The sequence below is a fragment of the Hippocampus comes genome, unplaced genomic scaffold, assembly GCF_001891065.2.
Source record: "Hippocampus comes isolate QL1 unplaced genomic scaffold, H_comes_QL1_v1.1 scaffold122, whole genome shotgun sequence".
Taxonomy (NCBI): domain Eukaryota; kingdom Metazoa; phylum Chordata; class Actinopteri; order Syngnathiformes; family Syngnathidae; genus Hippocampus; species Hippocampus comes.
The window spans coordinates 308,039-328,805 of NW_017842059.1; the positions used below are offsets into that span (position 1 = coordinate 308,039).

The 20,767-nt window shown below is 41.8% G+C and overlaps 1 protein-coding gene and 1 long non-coding RNA gene across 5 annotated transcripts in view; one reads left to right on the plus strand and one right to left on the minus strand.

Annotated features, from left to right (window-relative positions):
* LOC109510737 (fibroblast growth factor 12-like) overlaps positions 1-20,767 on the plus strand; it is a 26,116-nt gene continuing 5,349 nt past the window's right edge. The window contains exons 1-3 of one of the 4 annotated variants that reach the window (XM_019861278.1): positions 1-248; positions 354-570; positions 18,071-18,181. In XM_019861278.1, coding sequence (XP_019716837.1) covers positions 543-570; positions 18,071-18,181 — 139 coding nt within the window. In that variant the 5' untranslated portion in view covers positions 1-248; positions 354-542. Of the gene's footprint in view, positions 571-6,953; positions 7,169-12,885; positions 14,137-18,070; positions 18,182-20,767 lie in introns of those variants that run through there. The other 3 variants (XM_019861277.1, XM_019861276.1, XM_019861275.1) reach the window with 3 other exon arrangements.
* Positions 15,934-20,767, minus strand: part of LOC109510739 (uncharacterized) — a 12,561-nt gene continuing 7,727 nt past the window's right edge. Inside the window, exons 2-3 of the long non-coding RNA XR_002167178.1 lie at positions 18,359-18,368; positions 15,934-15,944 (exon numbers count right to left, since the gene is read on the minus strand). This is a non-coding gene — a long non-coding RNA (uncharacterized LOC109510739). The remainder of the gene's footprint in view (positions 15,945-18,358; positions 18,369-20,767) is intronic.

Sequence of the window (20,767 nt, forward strand, 5' to 3'; positions counted from 1 at the left end):
AAAGAGGGCGGAGAGGGTAAAGGGACTGGAAAAGGGGAGAGAGATGTTGGGAGATTGAAAAGCAGAATGTCAATCGGGAGAGTTTGATTGGATGAGAGAGAGGAGGTGAGAGAGACATTGGAAAAGAGAGGGAGGAGGGAGAGGGTAGAGCGACATTGGAAAAAAGAGAGAGAGAGAGAGAGATTGGAATAGAGTGGGAAGAGAGAAGGGGGTGAGAGACATTGGAAGACGGAGAGAGAGCGGCACAGGTGAACGCGCGAGCCTCGGCGGGAAAACAAGCCGTCTCCTCCGCCGCATCTCGGCTGTTTTTGCCGCTCTTTCACCTCCATTTTGGCCCTTTTTCTCCCCTCCAGGGTGGACATTGTCGGCCGGGTACAGCGACCCACCGGCTACGCGTGTCTACTCGCTCAGCTGTGCGAAGAAGGAGGTGAAACGAAGAAGAAGAAGAAGGAGGAGGCGACGACGAGTGGATTTCGGCCAACACTTCGCCGGACTGAGCCGCCAGCCGAAGCTTAGCCGAACCAAGCCTAGCCTAGCGTGAGATGGAAGGCAAAGAGAAAGCACCAGCAGGTAAGAGGGAGATATGGACGACGATGCAAGTTTGTGGCGCGGGATAGCGGGCAGGGAAGTTGGGGAATAGAGGGTGGGGACGACCGCGGTGGGAGGGTGGAGAGAGTGATGCATGTTGGGTAGAAGTGGATTACACTGCGGTATCCTCAATGCAGCTGTTCATCCCTAGATCCTAGGTGTGGTTATTATGGGATGGGGTGCAAGCAGTCTGCATGTGCGTGTGTGCGGAGGTTTGCTATGGGTTCGGCTGTTAACATAAGTAAATAAATAAAAACATTTACCCCCCAAAAAAATCATGATGCAGCAAAACACAGTAAAACAGGTGGGCCACTGGGAGATAGACAGGTAGCCACGACAGAATCAGAGATGGGCAGAAAGACAAATGGACAGATGGACAAGAGGACCGAGAGACATTCATGAGAAAAACATCCTGAGAAGGGAGAGGGAAGCAGGAGCCAGCAAGATAGAGATTTTAGCGAGACAGGGTTGTAAATAAAGACAGTGAGACAGATAGGGATAGTGAGAGACAGAGGGGAGGAGAAGCCTCCAGAGGGGATGTCATTGTCAAACAAAAACGGTGACTTCCAGGAAGTTTGCCAGACAGGTAAGGAGGTAGAGTGCACAACAGGGAAAGAGACATTCCTGGAGATTCTAATGAAGACCGAAAGACAGGTGAGAGTAGCAAAGGACAAATGGACCAAGCGGGACGAGAGACAGACCGGCAGGCAGTTCAGAGAGAATGACAGGCTGGAAAGATGAAAGTGGTGGAGAAGAGGACAGAGAGACCGTCTTGAAGATCAAAAATGGAGACAAGAAAAGAAAGCGAGTGAGAAGACTGAGTTTAACGGAGAGGAAGGTGGACAGACTGGTAACACTTGGCAGAGAGTCAGACAGGAGGTACATAGACACGAGACGGAGTTATAAATTGATAGAAAATATGTACAATACTAGATTAGGTAGTTTCAGTAAATTCTTAGCAACTGAACTTTATGTCGCAAACTTGCTGACTTGCTTAAAACTAATTACTGGTTGTGTATGTTTGTGATTGGGACAAAGTTGCTGTTTGATTAGAATCATAGCATTGTCCATGTTTAGTGAAGATTGTTGCGCGACACTTTCAAATGTACTGTATGAAAGACAAGCTTAGAGAAGTCTTCTTTGACCAACCTCTGTGTACACTGCTTTTGGTCTTTGGATGTTATTTCTTCTTGCAAGAAAATACATAACCTACGAGCATATCCAGGTTTCCTATCCGAATCAGAATCCTCATCATATTTATTAGCCAAGTTTGTTAAAACGCACAAGGAAATTGGTCATTTGAACCGCTCTATTACTGCAGCCAGAATAACGAAATATACATCCAGGACATAAAAACTCTTGTTAGTTGAAAGTACAATGCGTCAATAACCTGTAGAAAGTAAAACCTTGTATGTATCAAGACATACATAACAGAAAGGTGGACAATAGAAGAATGGGAAACATTAATAGGGATTCTAATGGAAGCAGAAAGACAGGTGAGAGTAGTGAGGGACAAACACAAGTGGGCCAAGGGGAAGAGAGATAGACAGGCTGGAAAGACAAATGGACCAGATGACAGCTCATGAGGATTAAAAACAGAGAGACAAGAAGTAAGAAAGGCACGTAGGAAACGGAGAGACAGACATGAGGGACAGATTGTGTTCATGACGGCAGTGAGACAGCTAGGAGTAGTGTGAGACAAGTTGCAGACATTAATGAGGATTACAGCAGAGACACACAGACAGGTAAGAAGAACAAGAGACAGACAGATTGACCTGAAAGAGAGAGACAGGCACAAAGACATTAGTGAGGATTGTTATGAAAATACTGGTGTAAACCAGCTAGGCAGAGACAGACAGGTAGGTAGAGAGACAGACATCAAGACTGGAGAAAAACAGAAATGATTGAGGATTAAAAAAAATGGAACGAGAAAATGATTCATTATTTATTGGAACAATAAACAATGGTAAGACATGCATGCCCGCATAAAAATCCCCAAAAAGAGAACAGTAGTTGTTATTTACTGTCAATCATTTGCAAACCTCTTGAGCATTTATTCGTTTTTCTTGAAATCCAGTTTAAGGTACACGTACTAGTGTGCTCTTTGTCCTCACAAGTAAGACTCTTCTTGGACTGTCTGTGGATTGCTGCGACAGATCAAATTTTCCTTTACTGGAATTCCACTTCGCCCGACATGAGGTGGAATTAGAAGCCACTTAGTAGCCGGAATGGTATCGTCAAAGAGCAGACTGCTGAGTCATTCCCACTTTTGATGCGAAGTGTTTCGCTGACATGAGCACAGCCTTCGCTCACTTTGTATCCCGCGGCGGGTCCCGAACCCAAGATGGCCGTCCGTCCGCCATAAGAACATATTGGCTGTCCTTTTTTAGCAGGGAAAGACCATAAATAAAGGGCCATGTGATGTAAGGCAAGTTGCAGCTGAGTTGTTTCGAGTATGGACGTAAAGTGAACCGTCATCCTCTGTGTGAGTGTGGGTTTGTTTATAGCAGACATCAGTGTGTTGTGTGTGTGTGTGGGTGTCTGCGTGTGTGTTTATTTCTATTGATTGTGGGATGGGATCGACACCATTATGGAATGTTGTGGACCACTGCCAGTAACCTGAGAGACTTCAACCCAAAGGACGAGTGTGTTCTCCTTGTTGTCGCTCTGTTGAGACACACCCAAACACGATATACAGTGAACCCCAGTGTAACGCGGGGATAAATGACATACCCGGAAAAAAAAGCACAATATAGAAGATATTCATGAAAAAGAAATTCTTGGGTTGAATGATTTTGGGAAAAAAAAAAAATCCCCCACGGTAATTTTGTGATTTAAAATGCAATTTTTTGTTTCACAGTCCTCTCCCATGATTTGTTCGACAAACTCAAGCAATAAATGAATCTGTATTACGATAAACAATATCAAGTTTGTATATACTGTATATAGATATGTTTTGGTCTTATAGGTGAAGTTTACAATAAAGGCAAATGAACCATGAATTACTGTAAAAGACTTTATTTACCGACCTCAGTTCGAGTTATTAAAACTCATTCACTCCCAAAGACGTTTTTAAACGTCTTTTCAGACTTGGTCTAGAATTGGGTGGGACTGAATGAGTTAAATTGCCAAACACTTTGACTTGCAGTCTGTTTTTAAGCATTCGCTACGACATGTTGACAAAATTCTACTGAACAAACGTGGCATAGGCGTAAGTCAGTAAGTCATAAGTCAGATGCTACAGTGGATATGAGCCCTCAAACAACTGCTACTTTCACTCACACAGAGCAGCAACTCATACAAACAGCATTCAGCAATACTTTTTCTGCTCTCTAAAAACAACCGTTATTACTGGAGCTTTGTTGAGGACCTTCTCCGCCTCTACTTCTAGCTCCTAATTATGCTGCATCACTTCCACTGTGTGTGTGTGTGTGTGTGTGTGTGTGTGTGTGTGTGTGTGTGTGTGTGTGTGTGTGTGTGTCACTTGGTAAACTTGTAAACGCTTTGCAGATGCCAGTGCCAAGCGCACTCTGACAGACTGTTGAAGTAATTCCGCTAATGAGCTTTTAACGGATTTTTCGCAGTCAGTCACGATGAAGATGTCACTCTGATATTTTTGTGGGATTCAGTGTAGTCTCAGAGTCTCCAGTGGCGCGTCTCGTCTTGAACAGCGTCTGTCTTTGGTATTTTTCAGTCTTTCAGTCTTGAGTTCTGGTTCAGTCTTTGCGAATGATTATATGGATGTTGCATTTGCGAATTGAGTTGTATACATTTTATGAATTTCGATTATGCTAATAATGAAGATAGCATTAAGTGCAGCTAAAATGGTCACTGCTAGCCTTGTTTTCCTTGTCTTTATCCAAGCTGTCAGTCAGCCATTCTGTCAGTTTCAGTTCAGGTCGGCTACTTCTCCTTAACGTCGGTCAATTTCCAATACCTTTCAATCTTTCCCACTCATGTCAGTCAACACCTTGTCCGCTCAATCAACTTGTGTTGCTTTCAATCAATGTGAATTTCCATTCATTTCACTTGCACCTTCCATTTACTCCCGCTAGCTCGAATCCTCCGGTACTTCTAAAGTCCACTTATTTCAATCAACTCCCATCCACCATGTTCATTTAACTTTCACTCGACTCAATCAGCTTCCACTAACTTCCATCTTCCGGTATCTTTTTTTGCCTGCGGTCAACTTCCAGTTTCTAAGGTCGACCAGTTCCTTCAATCCAGGACCATCCATTCACTTCCGTGACTGTCAATAAGCTTCCATTATCTTCAATTATCTTCCCTTTACTTCGACTTCCCAGTTGAACTAACTTCAAGTATTTTCCACTGGCTACATTACCTGCTCTCTGCACCGAGTTCATTTCATCGACTTCCATTACATTCCGTCAACTTCCCCTTACTTCAGTCATGTTCCAGTACCTTCCATTTCATTCAGTCAACATCGCTATCATCCATTGACTTTCACGACGTTCAGTTTGCTTCCACTCTCTTTAATGAAAATACAAGTTTAACTTTCTTTCAACTTTAAACTTACTCAACTTCCGCTACTTTCCATTAAATTAAACACACAGTCGCTCCCGTTCTCTTCCTCTTAATTGAATGAAATGTACACTGCTTCCCCTTATACATGCCATTGCTGTGAATTAATGTCCACTTCGCTCCCCTTCACTTTCACTAACTTCAATTAGAGTCCATTACATTTCATCGGGTTCAATCAAATTCAATTAACTTCTACTGCGTCCTGTTTGCAGACACCATCTTCCACGAATGAATTTCCAACAATTTCTCCTACCTTCTTTTTGATATCAACTGCCACCATTATCTTTGATCATTTCAACTCCTTTTGACAAAATGCACAATCACAATAACAAATTGCTGCTTCCCCTTCCCTGTGATTGATCATGAACATCATTTTCCATGCAGCACGTTGCAGCCGCATCTGAGTGGGAGGGCTCAGGTTATGTGCGAGAAGCCAGAAGAGACTCTTAGGGCCGTTGAGTGTCCTCCATCGATTAAATAGTCCCATTAAGTTTAAAATATGTTGCTGCGCTGGCATGGATCATCTGCACTGAGGTGCAAGGACGACATGACCGCGAAGACTTGTGCAAATGCTTTTACAGTCCTATCGGGAACTTCAGCGGACACCGGGCCGGGCGCTGTGAGCTGCATTAACGCTCCCCTCAGCGCTGGCGGCTTCAGCACCACGCACGACCACCACTGCTGCAACGCATCACTTCCTGAATGAGGAAGCACTTTTTTTTTTTTGCGGCGTCAATATCACATGATTTCCAAAAGATACTTTGTATATGTAGGGCAGCAACTAATAATTATTTGAATTATCGATTAATCTGTCAACTAATTGAGGGGATTAAATGATGATTTGTTTGGAAAAAAAAAGATTCCTTTTATTCAAAAACAGGAAATTCTTTCAAAGTTTTGGCGCGTAACATGTCCGAAAATTGACATTTTGGGTGAATGAACCCTTGAAAATGACATTTTTAGAAATCCTTATTTTTGACTGGATTGGATCATACCATTAGGCTAAAGTGAGTTTAATTCTAGAATAGAATCCAACAATTAATCAAACTAATCAGTACATATTTTGATAACTGATTCATCGTTTAGTGACCACAATTTCAGCCATTCAACAGTAAATATCAGATTTTTTTTTTTTACTCCTTCATGAAAGCAAACTAATTACCTTTGTTTAATCAAAATACAACATTAGCTAGAATGTTCTGAGAATAGATACGAATTTCATTTTTGAGGCTGTTTTCCAACCCGCGCGTTGCGCTAAAAAACTGAAATGAAGGGTTAAAAAAAAATCAATGGATATTTGACATAGAAGCGAAGAACATCTTGAAAATTACAGACTATAAATTGAACAAGCTTGCAGGTTATTAAAATTGTGGATGGCCTGAGTTTTAAGCTGCGGCGCTTCCTGACATGAGGGTGCAGTTTGGAGACGTAGCGTGAATGGAGCTGCAGGGACGACAGCGCCCTCTGACAGGGCTTGCTGAATGCTCCCGATATAAATAGTCATGGCTTCACCTTCCAGTCCCAAAATAGCTGCTCTCTTTACTGTCACATCACATTCTCCAACCCCAGCACGCGTCGCACAATCACAGGCCCCAGAGACAAATTTGACTTCCTATGTGTACGTCAGTAGATTTTTATCTAGCGATAGCAGATTAGCTCCATGTTAGTTGAACACCAACATAGCCACAAGGTAACACAATCTTGAAGTCGTCATATCAAGTTCTGGTCAAGCGTCAGAGGTGTGGTCGTTTGCCATTTGCCCTTTTATTTACCCATGATTCCTCAGTGTGTTGACACTGTTGGCGGCTAAAAGTGTTGCAGTGAAAACAGCTGAGAAGTGTTTTTATAAGGCCAACATACGAGCTGAGGACGCGGCACTCAGCTCCACACGCTCGACTCCGTTCATCAACTTCCCAATTTGGCCCGTTGAACGATCGGTCGAGGGGCCGAATGAGTCCGTACTGCGGTCTCTGCGAAAAGACAAGCGAGGAGGTGCACCGGGATGAAGGCAACGTTGTCAAAGAGAGCTGCGAGCCAGGTGAGCCGTTAAGTCAGCATACTTGATGACACCGAGGTTCAATGCTTCAAGATTTTTTTTTTTTTTGCACAGCTTGCTGTTCTCTAACAAGGAACTGAATGTAAAAATTCACAACAAATTTCAAATTTTATTTCAATTATTCAACACCACGAGACTAAATTGCTGGGCTGAAAGTCAGAAGGAAGTTTTAAAATTTGACTGGAGTCACAACGTGCTCCAGCCATCTCGATCTTTTAGTGTAATGTGGTAACCTCAGCTGTTTTAGATCAGATGACAATGTCAAATGTGTTTGATATTATCACAAGTCTTTCAGTCTTTGCGGTGGCGTGACTCAGCCAATAGATGAGCACTTAGGAAACCTGAGACAGGAAACTTTGCAAACAATCACGAGAGCGCCATGGACAAAAAGTGATGAGCATGATTGAAAAAAATTGCATCGTGGAGCGGAGGCGGGGGTGGGATCTAGTTAAAGTTTGGTAAAACGTGACACTGCAAAATTCATTGTCTTTGCAAAATCTAAGTTGTGGACAAGGCAATGGATAAAAAACACGATCACTCATCTTTAAATTGGGCAAGTGTCAGATTGTAGTTTTCCTAATCTGAAAGTCTTCTGATGTACAGGTACCTTAAAACGACAGCAAACAATTGATCAACTGTAAGAGACTTCAAACAAGAAGTGGTCACTGAGTTTAGTGTCAAGGAGTGTCATCAGCAAGCTGCCACACAAACTGGACGAGTCCTTGCCAATGTTTCATGCTCCATTCAATTTCTGCTGTCCAGCCCCATTCACAAATTTGCATGTTGTAGTCACTGTATGCGAATGATTTCTTCTGGGAAAAGTCATTTTGAAAGGAGGTCAACTTGCACCTGAACCAGTGTGGGGAAGTACAGTACAGTACTTGTGTTTGTAGCTTTTCTTTTGGCTCTCTGTCTCCCTCCAGCGGCGTAAATAATGTTGCATCTTTATGCTGGCAAATACATTACTGTACCAAGTGCGGATTCTTGTTTCGGTGATTATGACAAAGAGATGCGGTGAAATGTGAGAACACCGAGATCACTCGGTGCGTTTTCATCTTGCTTTTGTTTTCACATTCATGAATGTTGCAGGAGCGGAGAGTCCTCAGTTAAGAATTTCTCATGAAATATTCAAAACGCGCACACACACTCAGGATGCACTTTTGTCACGCTGCAGTGCACTTTGTGCGTGTGAGGGCACGTGTTAACTAACTCACTTAACTGATTTAAGAATTGCAGTCGTTACGAGGTGAACACAATAGAAGGTTAGTCAGTTCAAAAAGCTATGAGTGCCTCTTTTGGCTTCTTAGTATGAAATAAAAATTTACAAGTAAACTACTGTGCTTCACGAGTAACATGAGTATGAGGCCAAATTAGTCAACATGTATCACTCATTGTTAGCGTCCTTATCATCTTTGCATACTAGTACAATTCAGTGAACTTGTACAACAACGTTGGTTTACTATAGTAATGTTTTCCTAATACTACTTTTAATGGTTTTTTTCAACCTACTAGTATGCGATTTAACCTTACTACTAAGCTACTGCTGCACTAGTCCCACTCCAAGCCCCAACGGGAATAGATGAAGTTCAGGAGTTAAGTTCACTTATCGTAAGACAACTAGTAATACTAGAGATACCAGTCTGACAATTACATGTTACGAATGAGTCAAGTCTGGGCACTACTTGCATGCCACTACTCGGAGTACTACAAGCAAAGTATCAGATGGTACCAAAGTTCTCCTACTAGTGTGCAGAAATGTCATGCGGTAGTGGAAAGAAACATTACTAATAAGACAATTCAGGACACGAGTAAATCGACTTTGGCATGCTAATAAGACAGCTGAATTTTGCAACTAATGAAACAAAACTGTGCGCAATACCAGTACAACTAGTGAAGTGACAGATACTGTATTAACTAGTAGAATTTTAGTCACTTGTAGTACTAGTAGCATGCGGTTGTCAACTAGTGTAAGGTTTTGCCTCACTATTAACATGTGATTGTCCCACTAGTACACGCTATGTCCGCACTAGTAAGACCATTTAACGCACTAGTAGACCAATGTGCTTTACTAAGTAGTAGAGTAAATGGTCAAACGGCTTTCAATAGAAGGTGCAATGTGAGCAGTACACTTGCAGTTATGTTTGCGTCCAGCAGATGGCAACGTATCTCCACTCTGCACTGCAGTGCCTGTCATTTCTTTACGAGAGTCGGGTGAACTCAATGTGGGCAACCCGATTTAGGACGTCTGCCTCGCAATCAAAAGGTTCAGGGTTCAAATCAGGTCGAGTGAGTTTTTCTTCACATCTAGCAAGTTAACCTCATTGAAGGCATCAATGTGAGTTTGAGTGGAAATGCTTGTTTGTCCTGACATTGGCCACCCAGCCTCCATTTTGTCTAAATGCGTGATAGTGACAGGCGACCTGTCCAGGGTAAACCTATAGAAAACGCAAGGACGGATACATAAAACTAGTCATCTAATATTCCTCCCTCTCAAAACAAAAACAACTTCTCTCCATACTCCTATATCTAAAAATCAAAAGTCTTTCAAAATCAACAATGCCGACAACGCGCGCCCACTGACTTTGTTTTCATATTCCTCATACTGTTAAAAATAACCCAGTACTAAGCTGACTTTATCATTCATCATTGATTATTGGCGTGTGTGTTAGCTGCATGGAGGTTTCGTCTTTACTTGATGACTTTATTCTGCCCTCTGATGTGTGCACTTTGTGTATTGATCAGGAAACATACCTGCATCTCACACACACACACACACACACACACACACACACACACACACACACACACTCAAACAGCGTGCGTGTGTGATGATACAGCAGGTCAGGTTGATCTCAGCAGTAAGTAATTCGCAAACGGCACTCGGCCAAAGTCTCAGGTCGGCATCAAAAATGTTTTTAAAAACAAAAACGTAATGATCATCATACATGTACTACAGTGTCACTAAGTAGACACTGACCTCCACCAAAGCTAAAAAATACCCCATAGAACAGAGACGGGCCGCATTAGATTTTTAACTAATACAAATGAAAAGAATATACTGGACATACATGTAGTATATTTAATATATTTTGGTTTATTTCATTAAATAATTGCCTAAGAGAATGAAACTATGCTAAATAGTACAATCACAAATGAGTATTATTGACTCATTTTTTAAATTCATTTAATCGAGATGAATACTGTAATTGTTTAATTAATTTATTCTACATTATACTAAAACAAAGGAAAATAAATTGATATACCTGTATGTTTAATGTATTGATTTGTTTAGATATTACTTCTATTTTCATTTAATGTTTAAACCTTGTTAAATAATTGTTAAATTATTTATTTGTAAATAATACAAACTAAAATACTTAATGAGTAAGATTTAAATCATGCAAATTTAATCATGAGAAAAGAATATTTGGTATTTTTTAATTTTTTTATATTTTGCACTTTAGTGCTATTTTTCTTTTTTAAAAGCATGGAACCCAAAATTTTTGGGGTGGCTGGTCCGGATTAATGGCATTTCAATTGATTTCAATGGGGAAAATTGATTTGAGATACAATGGACCGCCACTGTTTGTGGGGGATAGAGAGAGACCAGGCCTGACAACGAATCGTGGAAAGTTTTTTTTTTTCCTCCAAATTTTCTCCCAAAAAAAGAACGCGAACAAGGATCAGGATCAGGAAAGATATACGGTGTTCAAGCAGAGGATTTTTACGCAAATAACAGGGAATTAGGTGCCCTCCCTCAAAAAAAAAAAAAAAAAAAAAAAAATTCTGCAAAGTGGCGTATCTGCAAATGCTGAACTGTAAAGATTTAAGGGTCCGCTGTGCAAGTAAATTTAGTTATGGAACAAATGCTGGAAAAAAGACTGATTTGAAAAACAAAGCTTGTGAGGTTCACACTGTCAAAGTTAATGAGTCTGTAATTATGCTCTCGATTAGTCATGCTGACTGGTGTTAAAAGCAAGTGCTGGCCACATCGAGGTGTAAAATATCCAAGCGGCCGGTCCCAGTGCGCAGGTACGCAAATACACGATGATAATTGAAGGCGCTGACCTGTTTTTTCCCCCCCACCTTCCTCCTTCCAGATGATGAAGTTCCAATTTATCTGCGTATTGTGGATGCTGCGGTGTGCGTGTGGCCACCTCGGGCAAACTGATTGGCTGTGGTGGATTAGTTTTTAATAGCATCAAAGTGTTTGTGCTGCTTGCTAAAATATTCAGTGAACGAGTGAGCGAGTGTTTGGAGCTTAAAAGCTGTGTTGGCTTGTGTACTGCTGGTCACCACAAGATTGTGGATTGGAGCGCCTGCATCCAAACACAGGGGTCCTCAAACGTTGTGGGTTCAGGACAGGAGAAGTTTTCCAAGGGCTCAATTCATAAGGCTAACACATATTAAAAATAGCTTGTGTACCTTTGAAAACAAAAAATAAGGGAACTCAGAAGTTGCCTATTTGGGAGAAAAAAAGTTGTTTACAGTGTTTACAGAACAAAGATGAATGTTGTTTGGATTAAAAATCTTTTAATATATATAGTTATATAGATATATATATTTATCTATTACCTAATGTCCTTTACTCACTGAATAAAAATATTGGTTTGCCGCCATCCCATAGCTTCTTTGTGCCAAGGAGCGATATTAAAGTGAGTTGAGGAGCTTCATTTAGACAAAAGTAGTGCCCTTGTGGCATCTTGTGCCAAGGGACTACGTTAAAGTCATTTGAGCGGCTTCATTTTGACCAAGTTTGTGCCTTAATGACATTTTCTGGCACCTTGGCGACAAGGAACTATGCTGATATGCATTGAGGTCATGCTTTATTCAGACAAAAGTAGTGCTTTGCTGTAACCATGGGGTATCTTGTTACCAGGGAACTATGTAAACTGGAGAAGCTTCCTATGGACAAAGTCACCATCGTGTCGCATATTGTTGGACAGGCACTCTTTTGAAGTGAGTTGAGGAGCTTCATTTGGATGAAATTGATACTTTTCTGCCATCTTGTCATGAAGAAACTGTTGAAAAGAGTTGAGGAGCTTCATTTGAACCAAAGTAGTGATTGGGCGTGATGTCGGTAGCCTCATTTCTGTGCAGATTTTCACGAGTTGCGTTTTAATATGAGGAGGCAGCTCAATGTCTGGTGTGAGCAATCAGAGGACCTTGGATGCTGCATTCCTTGTCTTCTTGCTGAAAAGAAGGCGTCAAAGACTCTTGACGTCTTACTTGGAAGTCTTTTCAAAGGGATCCCCAAACGTGAAATCTCAGAAGTATGTCTTTGGTGCAGAAGCAGCCTTTGAGGAGAGCAAAGTTGCTTCTGCTTCATGCACCTTTTCGATCCTCCTAGTTTCTGAATCGCTCAGCTGCACCGGAATGGAATGAATTACTTTACATTCTCAACAAAGTGGACTATTTATTTATTTATTTATTTTTGGTCTGTGTCCACTAAGAGTCGACGTTTGTGCCGATAGAGAGAAACGTTGTGATGTGGGAGCAACATAAAACATCAGGCTGACTATTTTTAGGAGCTTCTTCCACACCTCCACGCATCTCTCTCTATTGCTTCCCCTCTCTGTTGCTCTCTCTCTCTCTCTCTCTCTCTCTCTCTCTCTCTCTCTCTCTCTCTCTCTCTCTCTCGCTCGCTCTCTCTCTCTCGCTCTCTCGCGCTCTCACCCTTCTTCTTCTCCGTCCCTCGGAATCCTGCCACAATCGTCAGCGCTCAGCCGACGACTCGGACCGAGACAGATTCAGCGTCTGGACCGTGTCGAAGCTGCCGGATTTTGGATTTCGCTGTCCCTCCCCCCTGTCAACTTCTTTTGTGTTGCCGCATTGTGCCGGTTGAAGTTGAAGCTGCAGAAAACCTCCTGGCAGGCATGTAGACACACTTGCTGGTGTCTTTATGAATATTGATGGAGAAAGCTAAAGCAGGGTTTCCTTTTTGGCGGCGCATTTTTCTTGCGCCTCCGAGAGATGGCTACCAAGGATACATTGTGACTGCGGCGTCACCGAACTTGGATGAAGAGAAGTTTTTACGGTTGCTTTTATACTTCCATCAGACAGCATTAAATCAAGATTAGCTACAGTACCTCGATTTTCAGCTTCTTCACAGAGGGAGGCAACTTTTCAAACTTCCCATCAACATTTGATTAATATATAGCCGACACGTTTGACTCGTCGTCATCAAGAGAAAACATTATCATGTTTCAGTCAAGGAGTCAAAAAAACAAAACAAATTGTCTTCTGGATTTTAAAACAAGCCAACAAAGTAATCGAGGATCCTTGAAGTAATGGCGTGACAGGAGAACTTTTACACGAAGAAATCACTTGTCCTAAATTTGGATGACAAGTTTTGCACAAATAAGCTGAATCGTCTTTAAAAAGTCCAAAAAGTTAAGTTTGTCATCATAAAAGATCCTTCAAATGTTAGAGAATCTTCTCCAGGTTCCCCAGCTTCATGTCTTATCTTTCTCTTACCGAGAAAAAAAAAACAGATTCTTACATTTCTGGCTGAAACCACTGCAGAAGAATCTGGATGTCCCCCCCTTTTTTTTTTTTTTGACAAACAAGCTGAATCGTCGTCTGGATTGGAACAGTCAATTCAAATTTGTCATCAGGGATCCTTCTGGTGTCGTAGAACTTTCTCCAGCACCCTCTGCTTGATGTCGTGACGTGACAGTAATGGACATTTCAGGCACTCGGACATGACGCGTGTCCTGGACTGAAAACCGCCCTGCGCTTGGCAGAGGCTATGGCGGCAGCTATCGCCAGCTCCCTGATCCGACAGAAGCGTCAGGCCCGCGAGTCCAACAGTGAGAAAGTCGCCACCAACAAGAGGCGTTCCAGTCCTACCAAGGAACCCAAAGGTTTGAGGCACATTTTCAGTGTCTTTAGCAAAGTCCGCTTCTGCAGCAGTGGCGGCAAGAAGAAACCGGTGCGACGGAAACCAGGTGGGTTGCCGGATATCATATTTGTCAAGACTCACCAAAACTATTTGGCTTCCCTAAAATGCGCTGAACTTGAACGCCGTTTTTTTTTTTTTTTAATTATTTATATATGACTATACCGTATTGCCCTGAATATAAGATGGCCCTGATTATAAGACGACCCTCTCTTTTTCAAGACTCAAGTTTGAAAAAAGAGTTTTTGAACACCAAATTGATTTTTATACAGAAAATAATTACAGTACATCTGAAACAAATGATTCTAACAATATATTTGAGAGAAAAAGCATATTATTTTGCCTCATTCAAATCTTAATATCTGAACATTTAAATATGTAAACTAAAGTGCAATCACATTCGTAAATGAATGGCTTCTGGTTTTTGAAATGTAAATTACATCATAACGTCTCCTCAGCTGCCGGTTAACCTGGCCAATCTTCGACCCACTTTTCTCCAGATTGTCGCTAAGTTTCTCAATTTTCTGTTATCTCTTCTATTATTTTCTTCTCTTTTCTTTCTGACCGCTATTTTTTACTTTTCTTCTTTGTGCTACCGCTATTTTTATTTTTATTCTTCGTGACAGGGGTTCGCTTTGGCCTGGGGAGTCAAGTTCAGCATTTGCTTCAATGATATCTGGCGCCATCTAGCGTCGTGAATGGGTACAATGTCTGGACCCCGAAGACTACCCCCACTTTTTCAGTCTTATTTCAATGCAAAAAACACTGTCTTATATTCGGGCCAATACGGTATATTCATTCATTCATTCATTCATTCATTTTCTGATCCGCTTTATCCTCACAAGGGTCACGGGGGGTGCTGGAGCCTATCTCAGCTGTCTTCGGGCAGTAGGCGGGGACACCCTGAACTGGTTGCCAGCCAATCACAGGGCACAGAGAGACGAACAACCATCCGCGCTCACTTACACCTAGGGACAATTTGGAGTGTTCAATTTGGAATGTGGGAGGAAACCGGAATACCCGGAGAAAACCGGGATCCGGGAACCAGGAAGGCCGGAGCTGGAATTGAACCCGGTACCTCTGCACTGTGAGGTCGACGCGCTCACCACTGGACCACTGGACCACCGGGCCGCCCTATGACTATGTGTAGCACATTTCATACAAAGGGCAACTCAATGTTCCAGTCTATGACCGTTTGCAACCTGCTGATGACACTCTAAGTTCAGTGGCCACTTTGGTTTTGAAACCTGTTACCCAGTTCATCAATTGTTAATTGTGCTTTGGTCTCACAATGTCCCAATGTTAACAGCAGGATGACGGGGACTGTTGAAATACAAATTGAACTCGGGAATGTATTGGTCCATTTGTAATGGATGAGAGCCAGTGCTGCGCAAAAAAAGGACGTTAGTAATACACCGGTGCCCCGATGACTTAAGAGCTGTGCTGTGTTGTCAGTCTGGGCTTTTTGCCTGCTGGACCCATGTGGGTTCAAAAACAACCCTCCCTCCTATCCTGCTCCCATTTCGGAGGTCAGCTACATTAAAATGGCTGCGCATCTGTCCGAGGTTTTTTGTTGTTGTATGTTTTCCGACTGGTTAATCCCGCTCCCGTGAACTTTTTATCCTGTGTCCTCCCAATTCCATGATTAAAGGTAAAGTTGACTCACATCCCGTGGGAATCCCTAAAAAATAAATGGCAAACTCTGATGGGAACTGAACCCAAGCTGCCCTGACCAAAGTCAGGCCAGTGGACCACAACACCATCAAGGACTTGCTCAACAAACACCTCTTGTGAATTTACTGTTCAGCCCCTCGTTGGAGAAACACAAAGTGAAACATTGAATCGTGTTAAGTTGACCTGAAAAGGATGTAAGGCAAATTTCAGCCCAAAGCTCAATATTGTGCTTTTTTTTTTCTTCGCTCATTTCAGTCTGCACATGCTCACATGTGATGTGATCAATGGACGGAATATTGATGTCGCAGTGAGTGCTCGATGCCTTTTGAGTAATCAGTTTTGAAACGCTCTGTCGTTTGTTCAGGACAAAGAGCTCAAGACAATACCTGATACTTTGGTCATTATCGAGTAAGAGGATCGGTTTCAATCCTATTGTAGCATCTATCCTTTGTCCTCTTAGGGTCACAGGTGAACTGGAATCTATCCCAGTGGATGCATCAACCAGGATTAAGTGCCCAGTGTTTATTAAGATCAAATTGCCAACAAGTGACTTGGACTATTTTTAATGATGAAACTCTTTGATATCAAACATCTGTTTGGATTTGATCTGATAAGAAAAGGAATTCTTTTTCCCAGCTGTAATTGTGAAGCTTGGTTTTATCATCATGCTTTTCTCTGGGGAAACGTCAAGTCAGCACATTGACAGCATTCGTGCGACACATTTATGAGCTGCCTTGTGTTTCCACGGCGATCCTGCAAGCAGCTTCTTAAAGGGACATGACACACAATGGTGTTTCGTGACCACACAAACTGAAGTACAACGGAAAGCTTTTATTCCATATCCTTGATATCCTGCCTGAGGTCCATGCACTCGTATGTTCTTTGTCCCAACGGGGGCACTAGTAGAAAAATTAGGGTTCACTAGTTGAGCGACATTGTCTGATCTTACTCAACTTCGTCGGTATTATTATTAATACTCAAAATGCTTTCCATAAGGTACGGCAATTGAGGTGCTTGCATTTATCACGCACATAATGTTCTGAGGGGAAGTGCTGTCGGCGTGCCGTACGTGTGACTCACAGCTGTTAAGTGACGCTGAACATCATCACCATCCCAACAAGATCATCAGAGCTATTGCGTATAAAACAACAGGACCTAATCAAAACTAGCTTGTATCCCACTGAACCGGCCACAGGACCGGCCATCTGCATGAAAGTCAGCTATGTGAACCACTATCATACCAATTTAGCATTTTGATGGAGGGATGAACGGTGAAACACAAATATGGAAACCTCACAACATTGTCAAGCGACCACATATTAAAGTCTGCTGCATGTGTTTACAACATGTGCGAAGATTCCATCTGAGAGGCTACACAGAATGTTTTGGTGCTGTTGTTTTGGTTAGCTGCAGAGTTCTAGCAGGTTGTCTTTTGCATTTACAGTACCGCTTGCTTTTTTTTCTGATGAGAACAAGTGAGGTGTTTATTATTTGTCGTACGATGCACTCCACATTTCAGTTCATCTGACACTGTTCACCTGCTTCGCTAGGTGCTGCTGTTTTGGATAGCAACATGCTTTTCCAGGAGGTTACATTCATTATTTTGCTGTTAATTCCCGTTTTTCAGTGATTTGAGGTGAAAGACGATGGCTGATGTTATTGTTGTTGTTTATTGGTGTTATTGTTTGGCCCAGCTAATTAGCTTAGCATTTAGCTCGGCTCCATCCATAACAACACAAATTCCCACCAACTTGTTGTAAAGACTAGTAATGCGATAAATGGCTTATATGTCCACACTGTGTGTGTGTGTGTGTGTGTGTGTGTGTGTGTGTGTGTGTGTGTGTGTGTGTGTGTGTGCTCTACATTAGCCGAAATTCTCTTCTAAATGGTAGATTCCTTGCTTATTCCCAAATGCCAGTGAATTCCCATGAACTTGAAAAATCCCTGAATTTTGCGACCCGTCACGTGGAGCATCATTTGTACTCCTCAGTTAGTTGTCTTTTTCTCCATTTTAATTTTGTTTTTTTGCAAACCTTTGGAAAGTCCTGCTCCGTTTTGTGCTTGAGCACAGAAATGTCAGGAGCACAGAAAAGCGCAGAGAAAACATGGGTGGGAGCGGTCAGAGTGAAGAGGTAAAATGTCCACCGACATGGTGGCGCATGTAGCACGCTTTGCTAATGTCTCAACATGGTCCTACGCTTGAATTATAAATGCGCTGAGTGTTTAGAGTGGACAGATGAGTGCCGATGGCTTTGTAGCGCTCACCCAAACGATATATTTTTATACTTTTTGTGTGTGTTGGGTTGCAGAGCCGCAGCTGAAGGGCATTGTGACGCGTCTCTTCAGCGAGCAAGGCTTCTTCCTGCAGATGCAACCTGATGGAACCATCAGTGGAAACAAGGATGAGAACAGCGACAACAGTGAGTCTCACATTTCTTTAAACTGACCACAAAATTGTTAATACAGTCATACCTCGGTTTTCGCCCATAATCTGTTCCAGAAGGCTGTTCAAAAAGCGAGTTGTTTGAATTACGAAACTACTTTATTAGCCCATGTTTAGGGGCTAATAATATTTAGGGGCACTATGCAGAAATAACAAAAAAAAAACTGTCAGATTTGCATAAATCACAACAAACATGGCTGCTCACAATGAACACTCCACAATGAAGCGTCACTTCCTCATGTAAGGAAGCCGAGAGACTCCTCTCGTGTGGCGTATTCGGGTTTGCTCAATTTGGTCGAAAACTGGTTTTCGGTCATAATCCGAGGCATAAAAATCTCGAATTTTCTGGTCGAAATCCGATTTGGTAGAGAACAGAGACATTCAAAAACCGAGGTTTGACTGTACTCTGATTGTACCTGCAATACGAAATAAAATAAAATGCACACATGCAAAATAAAAAAAAATAATGGCCTGCCATGTTTTAACCTCTCATGTCAAACCCACCTGCTGCAACTGCTTTTTACAAAAAAAACATGATACGTATATTAAACTAAAAGAAATACGCCATGATTGATGCTGATTCTCCACATGGCTCAAATCGAACGTCAATGACTTTTTTTACATGCCGTTTGTCATTCATAGCATGAATTGCATTATCTTTTCTCAGCCTCACAACACACACTTTCGATTGCCTACCACGATACATAATCTTGTTTATAGCATCTGACGTCCAACTGGTCGGCATTTTGCTCCCTCAAAATCGACGTGACAAGCTGAGATACTAATCTTTTTCTTCTCCTGGAAAACTGTGTCAATCTCAAAGCCAAAGTGACGCAATGCCACCGTCTACAGGGATCTGTTTATCATTACAGTGGTATGCAAACCTGACTTTCACAGACAAGCTGGCGAAATCCTCATCCGCACCTGCCCTGTTGAAAAAATACACTTCAATATGAATCTAAATGTTGGTGGCAGTTAAGCTTTGGATCTCAGTTGGATTCTACGGCAGTGAACGAATTTGAGACTCTTCAGAAAGCAATGAGGAGAAAAAGAAAAGATTTTGTTGTTTGTTTTTAATTTGAGCCTCCATAAGTGGCTCAACACGGGGTACAAATTTCTCGTTTGTACAATGTCTTTGAAAAATGGGAGCGTTTTTCCAACGGTATTTCACATTTCATCCTGCTTTCACCGACAAACATAAAGCGTCAATGTGTTTCATCTCCAATTTACATAACAGATAAACAGCTTTAAAGTAGATACAATGAAAAGACCAAAATCCATTCAAAGGCAATTGCATGGTACGACATGCAGTGTAAATGCATGTTCGACACATCCCGCAGTTCCCCAAAAAGAAGCGGCGAGCAAGAGAGATGAGATGATTTTTTTTTTTTCATCTCACACGCACTTTTGTCTCCCAGTTCTCCCGGAGAGGATTAACGCCACGGGCTTCTTCCTCCTCCTCTTCCTCCTCCTCTTCCTCCTCCTCCTCCTCACCCATAATGCCGCACTGTTTTTATCTTTAAGCGTGTCGGCGGCATTTAGTATCGGCAGCGTCCGTCCAAAAATTGTGCACAGATGTTGATGTTCCTTTGTGAAGCAGGTTCATCATCCTAGATCCCAATTGGCTCCAAAGGCCTCAACGCAGAATTATGCAACAGTCGAGGTTTATGTAGACCTTTACCAAGGCTTAAACATTCGCACGGATACGAGTCTAATTGGATTGCATGTTCTCAATTTGAATCGCTGACAAATGGAAATGAAAACTGGTTCGTAGCTTTACATTTTATTGCGTTTTCAGATAGACACCGGTGCAAGTGACCCGATTTATCAAGTTTGTCTACAAAAAAAGAGGCTTCAAGCAGTTTAATGCCTCTCCCACTTAAAGTTCACTATAAAACATAAAGCTAAGAGAATGAGATTTTCTGTATTGATTGAGAAGAAACACACACATAACTTTTTTTTTCATGCTTTATTGAATAAGCTGCACCTGGAGCAATACATTTCACTGTGCTTACAACCAAATTGTGCAAATTCGGAAGAAAGAAATTAAAAATTGAGAGGGGCCTAACCCACATTAGAAAATTGAAAAAGGAAGGTAAAGGTTTTCATACCTACAATTTACATTTCGCACATGCAGTTGGAGCAAAATAAACAACGGGTGTCAAGACCAGCTCTCAATTTTTCTGCAAAATTTTACGGGGTACATTTTGTGTAGAATTTCTAATTTTGTTGGCAATCAAAAACTTTGGACCAGGATAAACACAAATAGCTTTGCCTTTGCAAAGTCTGATTAGCAAACAATGCAAAATGACATGGACAGGCTAAAAAAAATAAAATAAATTAAACAGCGTTGCAGCGTTGCGGTATTATAACCCTTGAAGGGCCAGCCATGTATACGAACACAAACGGTGCAACAACACATAATTTAACAATACAGGCATACATTCTTTATCCTCTCCAAAAACAACCGATTTATATTGGGAAATTCCTATCTAGGATGAGTGGTTTTGCAAGTATGGATGCACATGTTCACATAAAAATCGGTCTCATGTTTGTGTGTTTA